This window comes from Patagioenas fasciata, chromosome 17, assembly GCF_037038585.1.
Source record: "Patagioenas fasciata isolate bPatFas1 chromosome 17, bPatFas1.hap1, whole genome shotgun sequence".
In the NCBI taxonomy this organism is placed as follows: Eukaryota; Metazoa; Chordata; class Aves; order Columbiformes; family Columbidae; genus Patagioenas; species Patagioenas fasciata.
Window position 1 is genome coordinate 10,272,369 of NC_092536.1, and position 19,333 is coordinate 10,291,701.

Consider the following 19,333-nt stretch of genomic DNA (forward strand, 5'->3'; position numbering starts at 1 on the left):
CCCAGACCTTACCTGTTAGGACTTGACTGATGCATTAAAAATATTGCTTGTTATTTGTGTAGTATTTTTACAAGGCATCTTTGTAAAGCATGAGGACTGGAATTTTGTCTTCTGTTAGAGGATATGACAAGAACTGAGCTCATACATCTGCCAGGCCATAGAATCCAGATGTGTTCTGTCTATCAAAAGCAACACACCAGTTTCCTCCTTTCCTTCATTTTTAGGAAGGGTTGCCCTAGGAAAGATTAAGGTGGAACAGACTTTTACATTTCACAAGTCTAAGTCCGAGAAATCCTTTCCAGCAGGTGTTTTTTGGGCATGCTTATAGTTCCGAATGAGAGAGATGAAAGGCTTCATAACTGAGGTAGAACTAGAAATGAGGGATTTCAGGAGACAAATTTCTGCTGTATTTTCTGTACGCTGGTGAGTTCTGTTGTGTTTTGAAACACCCTTGATAGTCATCTCCTCTTTTCCTGTCAGAGTCTAAGCTGAGTGGTTTCTGGCAGCTGATTCTGGATGAGAAGAAACAAATTTTTACATCTGAGAAGTTCTTGCAATCTGCGTCCGAGGAAGGTAAAGCGTCAGTTCTTGTGTATCCAGTTGCTGTTCAGCTCTATTAGTTAGTACTTAAAAGAGCTGCTGTTCTGTTAGGCCTGTTCTGTGATCCTTGGAGGATCCAGTTTCAGATTGAAAGGAGCATCCTACTCTTTCAGCAGTACATCACAATGAATTTATTTTAATGAACCCGAGTTATCAGACATTTATAATTCCAAATCCATATGTTCTGTAAAAGCCTCCAATACAAAATGCATCTACGTGGTGTCCCAGTTTGTAAGTAAATATTTGTAGCCAATCTAAGGGATGTGGAGAAGCCTAAAATTAAAAAGATGAGAAAAAGTAAAATAAGGCTGGAGAAGAAAACATGTAGGTGAAAATCTTGAGGTATGTAGGGGAAGAGTAATAACAGATAGGAAATCAATTGGGTTATAAATTAGCCTATCTATGCTCTGGTTTATTCTCTGGTATTTAAAGATTAACTGAAAAAAATTAATTGAATGTGCCCAAACAAAACCATTGGTTTATCCATTACATTTTATACTGGAAGTTTTGAAAATGAATTAGTGAATAATTTGTTTGAAATGAATTCATTTGTCTTTTGTACAAAGCTTTGAAGAGGTAAAGTTTTCTGAATGGGAAAGAACAGAATTTCTCCTTTGCTTGCTGTGATCCCTGTTTCCTGCAGGCAGTGTGTCCATCCGTTCCTTTTCCCTCCGAGCCTACAAATACCCTGAAACAGCGTGATTTGGAAAATTTCATATTGCTCCCTTGGGATCTTAGCTCCAAAGCCTAACGCTGATACTTTGAGAGTAAATATTGTCATGATTTGATATTGGTTATTTAAGCAGAAACATCCAGCTGCCATGCGTAACATCCTCAAACTATTGGATGCTTTGAATGTCAAAAGTCCCCTGTACCATAGTTAATGTGGGTTTTAACCCACCCCTGTATCAGGGTTTTCTGCTCCTGCTTTTGCTGGTACGGTTGAACGCTGATACACAAACCAAAGGTCCTAGTGACAGTGGAAGCTCAAATGGTGTGAGATAAAATACCAAGGCTGCTATTCAAACAGCATTATGCCCTTGGGTATGAATTCAGTATATGTTTTATTGTCACTGAAGACATTTCGGCAGCGCTCAGGAATTAACAGTGTTGGTGCAGTGAGCATCATGTTTATCATTTGGTTTGCTCTGTTGACTTAGACAAAAATGGGTCACACATAGTGGTCAGGAAAATTCTGCTGGGGTCCAGCTAACAACACTTTTGTGAAATTCTGGTTCTGTTTCTAGTCCTGGGAGATCTGAGTTGAATTTGTCTCTGGCTTCACTGAGAAGATTATGTAGAGGCTCTGTTTGGTTAGCTATTTGAATGTGCCCTGCTTGCTGTTTGTTTGTTTTTAGGTTAAAAAATCTCTTTCCTTAAGAAGTCTCATGCTATTTTAAATATTTGTCTTTTCCCACAGCAATGTGTACAGTGCTGCAGCTGACAGAGCGCCTGCTCTTGGATCACGCACAACGGCTGCCGGAAAGTAAAGTTCAGTACGTAGAGTTCTCTTGCTGCTAACGGTCTGTGTTTGATCCCTGAACGTTAACAGGGGCAGTGGAGAGGGTGGGCTTGGGACTTGGCACAAAGCATTGAACTGTTTGTGGTTTGTGTCCAGTTGGTTTGCAGAGCTGCCTCCCTTGATAAACGCATTTATTTCTCTGTTTTCAGACAGTTTCACCGTGCCCTTGTTGCTGTGCTGCTGAGTCGGACCTGGCACGTTCGAAGACAAGCCCACCAAACAGTTAAGAAGCTCTTGTCCTCTCTGGGAGGGTACAAACTGGCATACGGGCTCTTGGAGGAGCTGAAAGTGGTTCTGAGTTCTCATAAGGTGCGTAGTCAATAGCCTTGTCTCTGCTCAGCCAGTTGTTTATATGCCACCTCCCTCCCCTGGATTTGCCATTAGTATTGACATACAGCACGAGATGAAGATGATTCAGTTGCAGCTGCATGATCTGCTAGAATGCCACTTGTTACTAGATGACTGCATATTACCGTGTCTGTGGTGTGCCTAGTTGTCCCTGTCTACACAGAAGACATATTATTGAAAATTATCTGGGGAGGAAGCTGCAATTTTCCATGTCCTTCTGTTATTTAAATCCAAGCTCAGTTCCTTTCTTGGTATCCTGGTTCTTTGGCCTTGGCTTATGGATAAGACTGCCTATTTAAAATGAACATAATGTAGTTACTTCAGTAGCAACTATTATAAAAAATAAAAATTAAAAAAGGAAACAATAAGTGCTGTATAGTTGGACGTGCTGCTAAGCAGGCGGCCTGTCAAATTGTATAATAGATTAAATTGCAATAATTAGGTACCAAGGCTGGGACTTTGTAAATCATCTTCCCATATCACAGATACAACCTGAATAAAGTATTTTTGAAAAGATACTGGGTAAAATTAGACTGCAGAAGTTGGGCATACTCTTCCCAGCCAGCTGGTTCAACCTTTCCCAAAGTCCTCTTTGCCAAAAATGATCATTTTTCTTTTATTTTGGCCTTGCTTGCCAAATCTAGTGTAGTCCCCCATTCTTGGTGTTTCTGTCACTGTCCTCTCTGTGCTTTGGTTCCGTTTATCCCTTGTTTCTGTTGAAAACTTTGGGTTGCTGGTACTGACAGAGGGAGCTGATTGTTGGTGTTCAGTGGTGTCACCGTGGGGACGTGTGCTCAGGGTTCAGGAAGGTTTGGTGTGGTGTGTTAATGACAAGTTGTCCGCTCAGGTTCTGCCTCAGGAGCTCCTGGTGATGGAGTCAGGAGAGCTGTCGGAGCTGGGAAAGACGTACATTCCTCCCCGTGTCCTGCACGAGGCACTCTGTGTCATCTCCAGCGTGGCAGGGCTCGATGCCGATTCCTTTGAGCCCGAAAAGCTGGCTCTGGAGATGCTGCTGGTGACCCACCATCCATCTGTAGGTAAGTGAGGGGATAAGACCACTCTCATGGCCAGTGTACAGGGGTTTTTATCTTACCTTTTTGTTTCATTGTCTGCTTCGTATTTATTATGCTCATTCTTCTTGCTAGTGGCAGTGCAGCCGGGTCTTTGGCCAGCCCTCCTCATCAAGATGAAAATAGATCCCAAGGACTTCATTGCCAAACATCTGGATGACATATTACCCAGGATCACTGCCTATGCTCCGGAGAACCAGGTGGTAAACTTGTGCTTTCCTTTTGTTAGTTTTGGGAGATACTTTAGAACAGGAGAGTTTTCTGGAGGAGTTAAGTACTAACTGGTGTATAAGGAAGGAGATCTGTCTGAAAGGTGGAGAAAAGGCAGGTTCAAAGAGAACGTCTCTAGTGCAAAGGAGCTGAAATTTAAGAGGGAAGAATGTGTACCAGCAACTGAGTAGAATCCTGTTTAAGATTCGAGTACCCACTGAACAAAGAGTTAGAATTAGAACATAACATGGGATGCCTCAGCAGGGCGTACTTTTTGGAGGCAATTTCAAGAAATGCTGATAATAATGTTTTTTTTTCCTTTGTTTTTATGATAGTCATCCATGAATGCAGTGGGATCTCTGTCTCTGCTTTCACCTGGTAGAGTGCTCCCACAGCTCATCAGCACTATCTCAGCATCGATGGAGAATCCAGCTCTGTGCCAGGTTACTCGAGAGGAATTTGCCATCATGAAGACACCAGAGGGAGAACTGTACGACAAATCTATAATACAGAGGTAAGGCTTTAGAATTTCTTTTCTCAGTGCACCTGGGGATTGATCGCTGCTGGCATCCAGCCTGTGTGTGAGTGGATTTGTCAGATGCTCTTTCTGGACAGGAGTTGCAGGATTTGTGTACCTGGATCTTAGTCCAAGCAGTGCTGATTCTTTTCTCTGCTTTTTCTTCTCAGCGCTCAACAGGATAGCATGAAAAAGGCTAACATGAAGAGGGAGAACAAAGCTTATTCCTTCAAGGAACAGATCATTGAGCTGGAGCTGAAGGAGGTGAGTTGATGGGAGCAGGAAAGGCAGGTGTCAGAACTTCACTGCTGTCTCGTTTGTTTTGTTGTGCGGCTTCTGGCATGTGTGTGTACACAGCTGGGAAAGATTCCATGAGCTTCTGATACCTGTTATCTGCTCCTATATCTGTATGTATTAGTTTCTTCTACATATGTGTTTGTTTCAATTTATGTGGCATTCTAGTTGTTTGTGACCACACTTGCTAATTGGTAATATTTATCTCTTTGTCTCTTGTTCAAGGTATCTCATGTAACTTTTTCAGTAAGGGTTGGTAGTTAAATAGGTGCTTCCATCTTGTAGACAGCCAGCAGTTCTGTTCAGTCTGGCCAAACTGGTGGGGGAAAGAATTTGGTCAAAGGAAAGGAATGTACAGCATTCTTATATTAAAGGTTGACTTCTGTTTGCTCTGGAGAGGATGACATGCCCATCCAGTGTAGAAAAAGCTGGACAACTCTTTCTAATAATATCAAATAATTTGTGACCAATTTAAACCATTAAAGTGTTGTTAACCCTCTAATTTCCATTTTGTATCTTCACTTCAGAGTAATAGGCTGGGAAGAATATTTTGGTACTGTTCTAAAAGTAAATTGCACCAAAGCCCAATGTGTGCAGCTTGCTTTGCTGTCTAATGGAGGGGGTGTTCTTAATAGCTCCTGGTTGATAATGTCCATGGCTCTCTACTGCAGGAAATAAAGAAGAAGAAAGGGATAAAGGACGAGGTACAACTGACAAGCAAGCAGAAGGAGCTGGTGCAGGCACAGCTGGAAAGGGAGTCTCAGATAAGAAAACGGCTGAAGGAGGTAAGTTTGATGGTCTTTTTTGCACCTCTGTGGCTACTGTGACCCAGATCATTTTGATAAAAGGAAAATAGAGTAGCATACAGAATATTTGGCAATAACTTATTTGTTTGTTGCGTTAGAAATTAGATTTAACAACCTGACCTTTTCCTGATGGACTTTTTATGATAACCTTTTGAATTGTTTCTCTTACAGCTCGATAATGAGCTGGAAACAGCCCTGGGACTTCTGGACACTGTTATAAAGAGAAGGCCTCCTGGTTTAACTCAGTACATCCCTGCTCTCGTTGGCTCCTTCTTGCCACTTCTTCGATCACCTTTGGCTGCTCCAAGGATTAAGAATCCTTTTCTTTCCTTACCTTCCTGCGTCATGCCTGCTCGACTGAAAACCTTTGGTTAGTGTTCGCAGTTGCTGTTTAAGGGCAGGGTGTGTTATTTTTATGGCAGGGTGGTGAAAGCCCTTGCTTTTGGAAGCTGTGGGTCATGACCATGTCCCGCAGACCTCCAAGAGGAAAATCCAGCCTGGAACAGCACATGGGTTGATGACTGTGATGTTCCAGAGATCCTACTGCTGGATAGGTGTGGGTCCAAAGACACGGAGTTGTCATTGTGACCATGTCTCAGTAATGGTTGGTCGCAATAGGACTCTCAAGCGTTCGAGTCCCCCAGGCTCTGCGAAGGGAACTCTCACATGTCACTGTTGTGGAGGAAGCTGTTCCCTGTCAGCCTCAGGGCTTTGCTTCCTTCTCTCTGCCTCTTGTGCAGCCTGGGCTGTTGCCCAGCGCTTTGTTATAATTCTTGTTTTATAATTCTTTGTTTTCCTGGGGATTTTCTCTCAAGAAATCCTCTCATGGATTCTTCACTCTTTCCTACCAGGTACTTTAGTGAGCCACGTGACCTTGCGCCTGATGAAACCTGAATGTGAATTAGATGAGTCCTGGTGCCAAGAAGAGCTGCCTATTGCTCTGAACAGAGTCGTGAGCTTGCTGCATGCCCACACCATTCCTGGCCGAACAGGCAAGGGAGAGCCAGGTAAAAACCATCGCAGATCCCTCTGACACCCACCGCCCCGGCAGTAACTCTGTGAACTGCTCTAGGTTTGATGGTTCGTACAGTGTTTTATAGGTGACACTTAGCTGCTTTTTTTTTTTTGGATTGGATAAATCTTCATGAGTGTGAAGAAACTTAAAGGTTTTTTTTGTGATGGTAATAGTAGAAATGATGTTACAAGTGTAGTAACTGTAGAAATAACAATATTTTTTCTTAAAATCGTTCATACAGAAATAATAGTGAAATTAACGCTCATCTTTGCCGAGGACAGTTCCTACCTTTCTATACCACTTAGCATAAGTGATTCAGTGAGACTAAGTGGAAAGACAAGGTAATTGCTCGTTATGTGTGATCTCAGCAGTGAAGCGCCTGTGGCCTCTGCTTGTTTGCTGTGCAGTGCTGCAGTTCATGAATATTTTATTCTGGCATGGCTGTAGAAGCAGCAGTTCTTTCCCACTCTGCAACACGAAGGCAAGCGCCAATATTATACAGTGTAACCTCACTCATTTAGATCACCTCTAGAATGTGCTTCATGGTGGGGTGCATAAGTACTTTTAGCACGGCCTTGGAGATACTAGCACAGAAGAGGGAGGCAGAGGTGGCTTAAGTCATCTTCAAGCTTCTGAAGTGCAGTGACAGAGGTGGTTCATCATCCAGCTCGGTCAGAAAGTGCTGTGGTAGAAGGTTTCTAATTTTTAAAAGGATATGTAGGATTCCATTTGGTTGCTTACTCCGGTAGTTCAGTTCTCTTGCTGTTCTGTTGCCGGTTGTGTGACTGTGGCACGGGTGGTTGTCACAGCGCAGCAGCAGCGCTTGGCCATGTCGAGCAGCACTTTGTGCTGAACAACTCAGTGGTAATTCAGCGTCCCCACTATATAATTTATTTCCATAGTAAGTGCAAGTTTATTAACATTTGCATCCATTTTTAGGCTTATTTCTGAGAAGGAGTGGAAGCGTTTTCAACCCTCCTCCTTCAAGGTTTCCTGCAGTTAAATGAATATTGAATCAATATCTGATTTTTTGGGTTGGTTTTTTCACTTCTTCTGCAAGAGAAAGGAAGTAGGTTCTGTAACACTTCATTGGTCAAGTCATGTTGTGTTCCCAAACGATTTTTCTCCATTTTCAAAGTTCTTTGGAGTGTAATCTTGCAATATTATTTAGTGGGTGTTAATTTCTTAGGTTACCGTGAAACCTAAGAGAGACCATGCCTCATTTATAATGGGAATGATAAAATTTATCATTTATTGCTGAAATGGCACAATACATTTTATAATCTTTTTCCTATTGGTCAATACCAACTACTGCATTAATAGAACATTTATCTTCTGAGATAAAGCTTTCTTCCTCCTGCCACACATAGAGGCACAGCTGCTTAAACCTAAAATATCCAGCCAATAATTAAAAAACGAAAAGCAAAAGAAGTGTAAAAGCAAACAGATACTGAGTAAACAGTAAAATGGAATGGAGAGGGTTCTACCTAAGCTATTCACGTGAAATCGTTAGCAGCTCACAGTGTGTTTGGTATTTAATATTTCTCCCTTTAACTACTTCTGCAGTCTCTGTGCCCTACATAAGCTGAGTAATACTGCAGTACTGTGTCTGCAGTGCTCCGCATCTGCATCTTGGAGATTTAAAATCTGGCGTTCTCTGACAGCACAGATAGGATATAGAAAGCAAATGGTTTCCCTAGACGTCTAACACTTGAATTTTAACTGGACTAACTGGAAGACTGAAAGGAGTGTTTGTGATGTCCCATAGCTCAGCCGCTATGAGAAGGAAGGAGCAAAATCTTTGACAGCAGGAATCCAAGAGCTTGAATGTTTTCAGGGAGTGGTTGACACTTGCACCAGAACTAGAGGAACCTCGTTCTGAAGAATCCAGCTGATGGCTGGAATGACAGGTTAGCTAGGCTGACAGGAAGTGTTTGAAGGGAATGTAACTGGCAACCAGGTCATTACTTTGGAACAGATGAACTTTAGAAGTGAATTAGTTAAATTTTATCAGATCCCTGTGTGGATCCTCCTGCTCAGAAGTAAATTTAACCTCTTTTTTTTCTTTCTTTTTTCAGTTTAATTCATTTTAATTATCAGAGTGTGCACACAAACTTAATGCACTTTAAATAATAGATTTAATTTCAGCTTCGGTTGTGTGATGGATTTGGTTGTGTGTCCTGCCCTCCCCTTCCTGCAAGTATTTCCAGGATAGACAAAACCTCAGTTTTGCCTGTCTGTCTACTTTAATCCATTAAATTGTGTTGATTTCATTTACAGGGGTTATTTTCACACTGTTAAAGCATTAGAAGTAATTTGGAATCCTAATGTGACTCATTGGTGTAGCAAGCTCATTGGTGTAGCAAGCAACAACAACATTAGGTAGAATCATAGAATCATTTAGGTTGGAAAAGACTCTTGAGATCATCAAGTCCAGCTGTTGAGCTAACACTGAAATGCCAGATGTCACTGTTGGAGCCCTAGTGTTGTCATTAAGTGAAGTGGCAAAGTGACAGAGGCTAAACAGGGGGTACCAGCTCTGTGCGCTGCCTCACCGGGCTGAACATGGGCTGTGTGCGGTAAATCCACATAACCATGAGTCAGTGTCCTTCAGGCCGGGTGTTTCTAGGGGCTTAGAAATGCTTCGGCTCTCTCAGCGTGTGTGTATGTAAGGCTGAAGCCATGCATACCCATTGCACACTTATCAACGTGTACGTTTTACACCAGTCCGTATCATAAAATGAAGGCATGAGAGGATCAGCCGCACTCACGGGATTGTTTTTCCTTTTCACAGGTGCTGCCCCATTATCAGCTCCGGCGTTTTCCTTAGTCTTCCCTCTGCTCAAGACTGCTATGATGGAGACACCTCATGACAGTGAAGACAAGGAGGAGTTTCTGGTCAAGATTCTGCAGATCCTTACGGTCCACGCTCAGCTGAGATCATTGGCAAACAGCCAGGCTGTGCTGGTGGACGAGGTGAGCGGGAGCTGTGGGGATTGGGTGACGTCCAGCGACAGTTGTCCGGACAAGGCATGGGATAAAAAAGCTGATGTGAAAACCAGGCAAAGCAGATGAATTCTGCAAGTTAGAGTTAACAATGTAAGATTGTTTTCTCTCACATAAAGCTTTTTCTCCCCCCTCTGCCTTTTCTGCCCCCAACCTTTCAGAATGGCCCAGAGCTGCTGCCCCGGAGGGAGATGCTGGTTCTGCTGACGCGGGTGATAGGAACGGGTTCTCCACGGTTACAGGTGAGTCCTCTGCTTCATAACCCCAGGCAGGATTCTGCCTTTCGTCAGCATCTAAGGGAAATACACCTGCCCGGTGTAAGTCTCTGAGGCTGGTGGTTGATACATTACCAGTTTTCTCATATGTTTGTGGTATTCTTTTGGGGATAAAATGCGTATATCTTTTTTTCTTGTGCAATTTATTGCAGCAAACATATTCTTCAGTTTTCCATTGGTGACATTGTATTCCTTCCCTAAGGCCTTACTCTATTAAACAAGTTTAGTAGTCGCTCCCTGGAGTGTTTGTTCTAAGGGATGAGATGGCAGAAAGGTCAGTAACAAAAAGGCAAACAGTTGGACCAAACTCAGCAGTTCTCGTATTCGTTGTGAACCCTTATCACTGGTCTTTGAAAATTTCCTCTCTTGTGATGGCACTGAACCCTCACCCTGCACTTGCTTTGACCAAACGCCCAGCAGCAGAAATCAGCAGCAGAATCTCTAATGCTTCCGCACTCTTAGGTTTTGGCCTCCAATGCACTGACGGCTCTGTGCACGAGCAGCAGCGGGGAGGACGGCTGTGCCTACGCAGAGCAGGAGGAGATCGACGTGTTACTACAGGCCCTGCAATCTCCATGCATGAATGTTCGAGATGCAGCTCTCAGGGTAGGGGGGAATCATTCAGGGTCACACTGAATTCCTTCATTTTTGGGGAGGTGAATCTTCTGTGACATTGATGAAGAAAAGCTTCAGCTGTGGTGCCTCTCTGGGCAGTGTGTCTGCAGGAGGCAGTGGCTACTGAACAATAACGCTTTCTGTGATAGATTTATCTTACAAAAAGAAATACTCTGGGTCTATCCACACCTTTGTTTTGTTAAAAGAGGTGTAATTACAGCAATTTAACAACTTCTATTTACAATTGCATAGAGCTTAAGTCTTAAAGAGAAGCTGTCAAAAGATTCCTTTGTCTGCACTGGGCCAAGTGTTTTTGGAAAGCTTCAGGCTTAGTCACTTCTGAGAACACAGGAAAAAAAACCTTGCTTGGTTTTCTTTCCTATGAAACAACTTTCAGCTTGCTCACTGAGCTGGCTTCTCTATACTTGGAAGCAGAACAGACTGTAGGCACCAGAGCACAATGTAGTGCCCAGGTGCCTCTTTGCAGCGTGCCGGTGGAGCACTGGTGTGGAGCTTCACCATCTCACCTGGTGGCAAAAGAAAGTCCCCGATCCACACGGGCAGTGTGCTGTGCAAGGAAACAGGAATTTTGACACCTCCTACCACTGAGAGCTTGACTTGGCAAAGGTTTTAAGTGTTTTGCAGTATCTGTTTCTAAAATCACATCCTTGCACTGATTCTCCTGTAAACTAATTCAGGGCCTGATGGAGCTGCAAATGGTTCTACCAACCCCAGACAGTGATGAGAAGAATGGACTGAATCTGTTGTGTCGCCTTTGGGTCGTAAAGTTTGATGTGGAAGATGAGATTCAGAAGCTGGCAGGAAGGTGAGGGTTGTTCTTGGCTGATGGAGTTGTAAGGGGAGCTCTCTTCTCCCCTCTGGAAGCTCTGCTGCAGGGGCTGGAGGGCAGTTTAGGTCACCCTGCTGTCTGCATGGAGCGGCGGCTTCTCTTGCTGAAGGCTGATCCAACACCTCTCTGTGTGCGCTGCAGGTTGTGGGAGTCCATGGGTCTGGAGCTGCAGCCTGACCTCTGTTCCCTGCTGATCAAAGACGTCATCTACCACGAAGAGGCAGTGCGACAAGCGGGCGCTGAGGCTCTTTCCAGAGCTGTAGCTCAATATCGAAACCAAGCAGCAGAGGTCATGAATAAACTCACAGAGATTTACCAGGAGAAGCTCTACGTAAGTCCTAAGGGGTTGACAGGCGCAAACTTGTGCTGTATTTTGTGTCTTTTATTAATGGCTTTTGCTTTTGTCTGTCTTGAGGATGTGCATGAAGCCCACTGTTGCTGTGTTTGAGCTTGTCACAGACTTTAGTGTCTTGATCCTCAAGTTGTCAGCCGGTAATGGTACCATTGTACAGGCCTTAGGTGATACAGGAAGGGTCAGTCTAAGTCTTTTTAGGCCTAACCCAGCTCTCTGCTTTTTTTCGGGTGTTTTTATGATGCTTTTCCGCTAGCGGTATCATACCTCTGTGCAGGTATGGCTGACAGCATTCTCTGCAGGAGTGCCCTTGGCAAAGTTATTCTGATGACTTGTTTCTCCTTGCAGAGGCCGCCTCCGGTTCTGGATGCTTTGGGGCGAGTGATATCTGAATCGCCACCTGACCAGTGGGAAGCAAGGTACAGTCAGCCTCAGATTGATCTCATCACTTCCAGTGCATCCGAATTAGATGTTCCTGATTTTTATTCAGAAGTTCAGGGAGTGGAGAAATAGGGGAGTGTTAAAAGAAAGAAATATATGGGGTTGTATTCACTTGCTGGTTTTATGTTCCCTTCTGGTAGGGAATATTTGTGCCCCTCAGGCAGGCTGGGCAGGCTGAACTGAAAGGCTCTCAGTTCCATCAAAAATTTGATGCTGTCTTCCATATGTCCTTCTGATAAGAACGGAGTTTTTCCCCCTCAGACTGTCTGATTTTTGTCTTATGTTACTGTATTCCTGCCTCTGTGTGGGCAATTGATTGTTTCAAGAGCAGCAGCGCGAGCCTTAATGAACTGGATAAATTCCAGTTTGGGTAATTACTTCTTGTTGGCTTGTACACTCTATACAGGTTTAATTGAGAATTGTCTTGTTCACTGCCTGTCTTAAGCTAATCTCTTCGTTAGTGCTGATGTACCTTGTTGCAGAGCTGCTGTTTTCTAGCAACAGACAAAGTGATCCCAATGTCTGTCTTTGTTGGCCTATGTATCTGTAATGTTTAATTGGGATAAAAGTCATTATATGGCTGAAGGGTTGTTGTCCTTTTGGGAACTTGCAGCATGGGGTTATGTAAGGAAACGCACATAGGTTGGACACTTGACGCTCTTCGGTTTCATAGTGGTTCTGTCTCAATTTTTGTAATGCATTGCTGGTAGCAAATGTGATTGTGACTTCAGGCAGATTCTGTGAAAAGCCAGTAAGCTCACAAATTCACCGTGTTCCCAGGTGCGGCATTGCCTTGGCCCTCAACAAACTCTCGCAGCATCTGGACAGTTCGCAGGTGAAGCCCCTCTTCCAGTTCTTTGTACCGGACGCACTGAACGATCGCAGTCCTGAAGTCAGGAAGTGCATGTTAGATGCAGCCCTTTCAACGCTCAACACTCACGGCAAAGTAAGTCTGAACGCTTCTTTCTCTAGCAGTGGAAAAAGATGGAATGAAAATGGAGATACTGTGTTGGAGCCTGTTGATATTTTTCTTTATTTCTCAGAGGTTGCTGAAAACTTGCATGTAGTAGGAATTTCTGCGTATTCGGGGTCGTTCTGTTATTGACTAGTGTTGATGAAGTGCAGTTTTTCCCTGTCGTTGCTGTAGAAAAGAAATAGCCCTGAATTAACCGGAGTTAAAATGGTATAAAACTAGAGTAATAAAAGCAAAATTAGGCCACAGATCTTTTAATTCTGGAGAGGTGAGAATTCCCTTTCAGACCACGTGCAAAGAAAAACATGAAAGCTTGCTGATCATTGGCTTAATTAAACTGAAGCCACTCAGAGAACCGAGGCCCATCCTTCTCATCAGGGCCAGACCTTCTCCAGCGGTGTTAGATGAGGAGGTGTGTGGGGTGGAAATGGCTCAGCTTCTCATTTCCTTGTGTGTGCCAGTCTCCTGGGCAGCGCTGCAGTTTAGCCTGAGACAATTGGAAATTTTTCATGCTATTCGTTCTTTCTTTCTGCTTCTTAGAAAAGCAGGGGGGTTTATTTTATCTTTGTGTTCTCCCTTTGCAAATGCAACAAGCAAAAGAGCAGGCACTGAAGTTGAGGCTGGCAGCCTTGCCTAGTAGCTTGTGTTGCTTCTGGCAGAACATGATGCTGGCAGGTTTGGGGGATCTGATTTTTAAGAGCTAACTTCTCTCTAGCAGAAAGTATTTGTTGCCTGTGAGGGTGGCACAAGGTTATATGTGATGTGACACATGAAGTGAACTGTAAATACAGTGTAATTGTTCAGTTTGTTGGCTCAGAGAAGAACAAACAAGTCCATTGAGCATAGCAAATTGCATTCTGAGTGGACTCTAGTGGCAAGTTCTGTGATTTTGTTTTTCAGGACAATGTTAACTCTCTCTTGCCAGTGTTTGAAGAATTCCTGAAAAATGCACCTATTGATGCCAGTTATGATGCTGTCAGGCAAAGCGTGGTCATTCTGATGGGTTCACTGGCAAAACATCTGGACAAGAGTGACCCTAAAGTGAAACCAATTGTTGGCAAACTGATTGCAGCCTTGTCCACACCATCTCAGCAGGTAGGAGCCTCCTTGGAGGAGCCCTCAGGTTCCTCGCAGAGGCAGGTTAACACTGTAATACTTTCAAGAATGTCAAGAGAGATGAAAAAAAAGCTCTGGTGACGGGAAGTTGTCATTGTGGGTGCGATTTTGGGGGAAGTTATGTTGGTGATTAATATTTTGTGATCTGATAGCTGGTGGATTGTTTTACAGGTTCAGGAGTCAGTGGCGAGCTGTTTGCCACCTCTGGTGCCTGCAATTAAGGAGGATGCAGGAGGAATGATACAGAAGCTCATGCAGCTGCTTTTAGAGTCTGATAAGTACGCTGAGCGCAAAGGTGCGGCTTACGGGCTGGCAGGCCTGGTGAAAGGCCTCGGCATCCTCTCTCTCAAGCAACAGGAGATGATGACCACGCTGACCGATGCTATCCAGGACAAGAAGAACTTCCGTCGGCGTGAGGGTAAGGGACAAAAGCTTTCCCCATGGAATACTTAGTATCTCTCTTATGCCTACTGCTGCTGGGGTCAGATCAAATGATACCTGAACCCCTGTGCTTGGTTTATCTACTTCTATTTTATTCAAGTTTGCAGAGAAAGCAATTGGAAGTGTCTGTCACGAGGCCACTGTTTGTGTATGGTGTCCTAAAATTGCTCTTTTTGCATTGTGGTGGAAGGAGGGTTTCTGAGGGGTGGTGCTGTGGAGGCTCCTGCTCCCCGAGAGACAGGACACGTTCCCCTGCAGCCGGTCCAGAGGGGCTCTCACAGCCTGGCTGTCCCTTTGGCTGCTGCTATTTTCCTGTCCTTATTTCCACTTACCTGAGCGAGGGCTCGGAGGACTGCTGTGTGTTTTTAATGGTGCTGGGCTTCTTGTCCTTTCTGACAGCAGAAATCCCCACCACAGCACTAGTCACAAGTGCAAGAAGGCAAGAAACTTTCACCTCTGAGATCCAAGTGTTTTTGGAGAAATTCTACAGATATTTGGCAAATTTTATCTTTAAATGAAACTGTATTTTATTCTGAGTGTCCTTTTTGTTTCTGTAGGGGCTCTGTTTGCCTTCGAGATGCTGTGCAGCATGCTTGGAAAGCTCTTTGAGCCCTACGTGGTTCATGTGCTCCCTCACTTGCTGCTTTGTTTTGGAGATGGGAACCAGTATGTGCGAGAGGTAAAATGCCTTAAATTTCTGAGAACATAGAGTGTTAAGAGAAAACTGAAATGGAATAGATATGAATACTGTTTGTAACAAGGCAAATTGAGAAAGGACCTATCCCTTGAGACACCGCTAATAACAATTTGATCTTCCTAATGAATGAAAGCATCTTATTTTATCGGCCATTAATTGGGAGCTACTTGACTAGCAGCATCGTTGTACTTAGACACTATTTTACATCATGGCTTTGTTCCCATTGAGTCTCTGAGGAAGTAAAAAGCACGCGTTGTGACACAGCTTGTAAATGTTCTCTTCTCCTTGGAGGCTGCAGATGACTGTGCCAAAGCCGTGATGAGCAACTTGAGCACTCACGGGGTGAAGCTGGTTTTGCCATCGCTTCTTGCAGCACTAGAAGAGGAATCGTGGAGAACTAAAGCCGGTATGGACCAATATGTGATGGACGTGACTGAGAGTATCCCACAAGGTCCCATCACTGTCATTCTCTGGTTTATTCCTTCATCTCTACAGATGATGGTGATATTAATAGTTTATTGTCTTGTAAGCGACTGTGGAATTTACAGCTTCTGAGATAAAAATGGGTACCCTGACACATTTGAGCAACTTTTTTCTCCCAGCAGATTCAGAGGACACGTTTTACCCCCATCTCTCTCCAAGTACTCCAGAAGCTGGAAGTTTCTTCCCCCTCTTCTTCTGCTTGTTACAAAAAATACCCCAAACACAGAGTTTGTAGTGTCTTTAGGAGGCAGAGAGTAGTTTAATGTATTTCAGACATTCTGTGTGTTCTCCAACTGGTAGGTTTGAGTTTGAGGAGAATGTGATCATCTCCTCATACCTCTTTTTAATTGTGTGTATTGTTTGTTTTCTATTTTTCTTTATTTTTGTGTCCTTCCTGCACAGGATCGGTGGAACTGCTGGGGGCTATGGCGTATTGTGCTCCCAAACAGCTCTCTTCCTGCTTACCCAATATTGTGCCCAAACTGACTGAAGTGCTCACGGATTCCCACGTGAAGGTGCAGAACGCAGGACAGCAAGCCCTGCGGCAGATCGGGTCTGTCATCAGGAATCCAGAGATCCTGGGTAAGAACCATTGGCATATTTGATATCCTGATGTGACCATGGTTTATAACAGCAAGGTTTATGTTCACAATCTCGAGGATTAAATCCAAGCTTCTGTAGAAATTAAACTACTCCTAGAAAAGTGACCTGAAAGCTTAACAGCAGCTGTCTGCTTCAAAGCTTTTTGAATCCTCCTGTCCATGTTGACAGCTGATGTTAACAGGGTTCCTCCCGTCCTTCTCCTTTAGAAGGATCTACAATATCCCATGAGAGAACACCAGCTCACCCTGACACGTGGTTTTGTTTTATGTACGAATAAAGTCTTTTCTTTCCTTTTTAAAAATGTTCAGCAATCGCTCCAGTTCTGTTGGATGCTCTCACTGACCCCTCCAGGAAGACCCAGAAGTGCCTGCAGACTCTACTGGATACCAAATTTGTCCATTTCATTGATGCTCCATCCTTAGCGCTGATCATGCCAATCGTCCAGAGAGCTTTTCAAGATCGTTCCACAGACACCAGGAAAATGGCTGCCCAGATCATTGGGAACATGTACTCCCTGACTGATCAGAAGGTACGGGGCTAAAAATTCTCTCTGTGTGCTGTGTATCCTGTGTAGGAGATCACAGAGCAAGCACTAGGGAGAATTTATTTGATTTGGGGATTTTGCTGTTAAGGTAAACAATATTAGAATCCACACAGCTTCTTTAATCAAATGTATGTAAATGAATAAATAATGGCTACACAGTGACAGTTCTCAGGTGCTTAAGACTGTCAGCTTTGTACTTTGGTCATCTAGTTATTACCAGATTTATCCCTGCAAAAAGGTCTTGTAATTTTTACCATATAAGAAATGCCTTAACAAACAAACAAGCGAAACCAGAACCAGTGAAACACAGATCAGCTGCTTACAAATGGATCCAGGTTTGTTTGAAAAGCATTTGTACAACCTTGCTGTAGGCTAAAGATCTGTGTTTAATTTTGGTGCTGATAACTTCTACCTTTAAACCTTGTGTAAATGTTAATAGTGTTGGATTTTCCTTAGATACAAGGCTCTAGCTTGTGGGTGAGCATAAAAAAGGTTTTGAGTGGTCTGCACAGAATTGGTGTTTCCTGGACTTGCAGAACAATTCAGTGTGCTTGTTTGCAAGATTGTGAAAGCAACTGACTAAACTCTCAGGATGTTGAGGATGATTGGTAGTAATAAGGGGCTGAATACCCTTTACATGAAGGTGACTTCAGTTTCTTTCTCATTTTGAATCTGGTTCTTACTCTTCGGGCTCTTTGTTTCAGGATCTGGCTCCTTACCTACCCAGTGTGACCCCTGGCCTGAAGGCATCTCTGCTGGACCCTGTACCTGAAGTATGTCCTTTGTACAAATACCATTTGTATTGCAGTGCATTAGGTCAGACTTTGTCCCGATCTTCCGTAGATCTGTAATCAGTCTGACGCATCTGTCTTAGTGAATTTGACGGGATATTTTGCAACTCTCTGTTCCTCTTGTCTGTCAGGTGCGTACGGTGTCGGCAAAGGCGCTGGGAGCCATGGTGAAGGGGATGGGAGAATCGTGCTTTGAGGATTTGTTGCCATGGCTGATGGAGACACTGACATATGAGCAGAGCTCAGTGGATCGATCTGGTGCTGCTCAAGGTGAGGACAGCTGTGGCTGAATACTGAGCTCAAGCTTTCTCACATTAAATCAGATTAGCTTGTTCTTTCTGGTGTTTATCAGCTGTGTTACCTGCTTTTTTTCCCCAGGTCTGGCTGAAGTTATGGCTGGTTTGGGGGTGGAAAAGCTGGAGAAGCTTATGCCAGAGATTGTAGCTACTGCCAGTAAAGTGGATATTGCTCCTCACGTACGAGACGGTTATATCATGATGTTCAACTACCTGCCAATTACTTTTGGAGACAAGTTCACTCCCTATGTTGGTCCCATCATTCCTTGTATCCTTAAGGTATGTAGGAGTTTTATTTATTAGAGGATAAAAATCATGCTCTAGAGTATTTTAAGCATCATTTACAGTAATTGTGAGACATGCAGAGACTTGTCCAGCTTTGGACTGTATAAAATGTAAAATAATTTAAATTAAAAATTATTCTGTGTTCCAAGGGATTTGCTTGCTGTCTTCTGTTTGTAGTCACAAGTAATTTCTTGAAATCACCTTTGTGCATTCACAACTCCATCATTCATTTACTTTTCATGGCTGAGAGAGAAAACATCATTTTGTTTTCCTCCACCTGGTTTTGTATATTGTGCTTAAAAACCCCCAAAGTTTCACAGACACTCTTCTCCCTGTTCAGGCACTGGCAGACGAGAATGAGTTTGTGCGAGACACGGCCCTGCGCGCTGGCCAGAGGATCATAAGTATGTACGCCGAGACTGCCATTGCGCTTCTCCTGCCGCAGCTCGAGGATGGCCTGTTCGATGACTTGTGGAGGATAAGGTAAAAGAAAACCACCTCATCCCCATACAGTTCTCTTCCATGGCTGGAAAACTGGTGTGATTTCAACTCTGTTGCTCCTCAAGCAAATGCAGAGATCTCCTGGGACGCAAAAGCAAGTCTCTCTTTTTGCTTGTTGATTTGAATATGACACCTTATAGCATTGAGTCCGCAAAGCCCTACCAGCCGTAGATCAGGTTTCCTGGTACCTGCAGCGCATTCCTACAAGATCATTAATTCTGGTAGTGACTCCGAAAAGCACTTCCAAGGCAGTTGATGTGGCAATATTTAGCCCTCCTATATTGTTTTTCATTTTTCAAAATGCTGAGCAAGTTATTGTTCTCCTGTGCATGGAAATGTGCAGTGGAGCGCTCACAGCTGGTAGCAATGGCTCAAAAATTAGCTGTACTAAAAGGTTTGTGTCAGCTGAGTGCTGATGAGCCCACCTATCCCAGGTGAGGATCTCCTGGATTGAGACTAATGCTGGTGTCTCAGTCCTTTGTGGAGTCCAGGCTATTCCGTGATTCATTGCTTTGATACAGGAATCCTCTCAGCCCCTATCAGCTTGGAATTTGTTCCTTACCTTTCTTTTTAGCACGCAGCTCCTCAGTGGTGTGGGCAGACTGCTCTTACATACCAGCCCATGCAGCATTTTGGTGCTGACCCAGCTCTTTACCCTTCTTTTTTCTCCTGTCTGGTTTTG

General features: G+C 43.8%; 1 protein-coding gene across 2 annotated transcripts in view; it reads left to right on the top strand.

The window, feature by feature from the left end:
* GCN1 (GCN1 activator of EIF2AK4) overlaps window positions 1–19,333 on the top strand; it is a 41,845-nt gene that overhangs the window by 10,322 nt on the left and 12,190 nt on the right. For both annotated transcript variants that reach the window (XM_065851362.2, XM_065851363.2), the window contains exons 16-42: window positions 481–573; window positions 2,021–2,096; window positions 2,272–2,431; window positions 3,318–3,507; window positions 3,616–3,740; window positions 4,086–4,264; window positions 4,438–4,531; window positions 5,233–5,346; window positions 5,539–5,737; window positions 6,219–6,374; window positions 9,177–9,358; window positions 9,550–9,630; window positions 10,126–10,269; window positions 10,977–11,104; window positions 11,270–11,459; window positions 11,829–11,899; window positions 12,702–12,867; window positions 13,795–13,989; window positions 14,182–14,428; window positions 15,009–15,130; window positions 15,440–15,554; window positions 16,034–16,213; window positions 16,543–16,763; window positions 17,483–17,551; window positions 17,701–17,839; window positions 17,948–18,144; window positions 18,491–18,633. In XM_065851362.2, coding sequence (XP_065707434.1) covers window positions 481–573; window positions 2,021–2,096; window positions 2,272–2,431; window positions 3,318–3,507; window positions 3,616–3,740; window positions 4,086–4,264; window positions 4,438–4,531; window positions 5,233–5,346; window positions 5,539–5,737; window positions 6,219–6,374; window positions 9,177–9,358; window positions 9,550–9,630; window positions 10,126–10,269; window positions 10,977–11,104; window positions 11,270–11,459; window positions 11,829–11,899; window positions 12,702–12,867; window positions 13,795–13,989; window positions 14,182–14,428; window positions 15,009–15,130; window positions 15,440–15,554; window positions 16,034–16,213; window positions 16,543–16,763; window positions 17,483–17,551; window positions 17,701–17,839; window positions 17,948–18,144; window positions 18,491–18,633 — 3,976 coding nt within the window. The remainder of the gene's footprint in view (window positions 1–480; window positions 574–2,020; window positions 2,097–2,271; window positions 2,432–3,317; window positions 3,508–3,615; window positions 3,741–4,085; window positions 4,265–4,437; window positions 4,532–5,232; window positions 5,347–5,538; window positions 5,738–6,218; window positions 6,375–9,176; window positions 9,359–9,549; window positions 9,631–10,125; window positions 10,270–10,976; window positions 11,105–11,269; window positions 11,460–11,828; window positions 11,900–12,701; window positions 12,868–13,794; window positions 13,990–14,181; window positions 14,429–15,008; window positions 15,131–15,439; window positions 15,555–16,033; window positions 16,214–16,542; window positions 16,764–17,482; window positions 17,552–17,700; window positions 17,840–17,947; window positions 18,145–18,490; window positions 18,634–19,333) is intronic.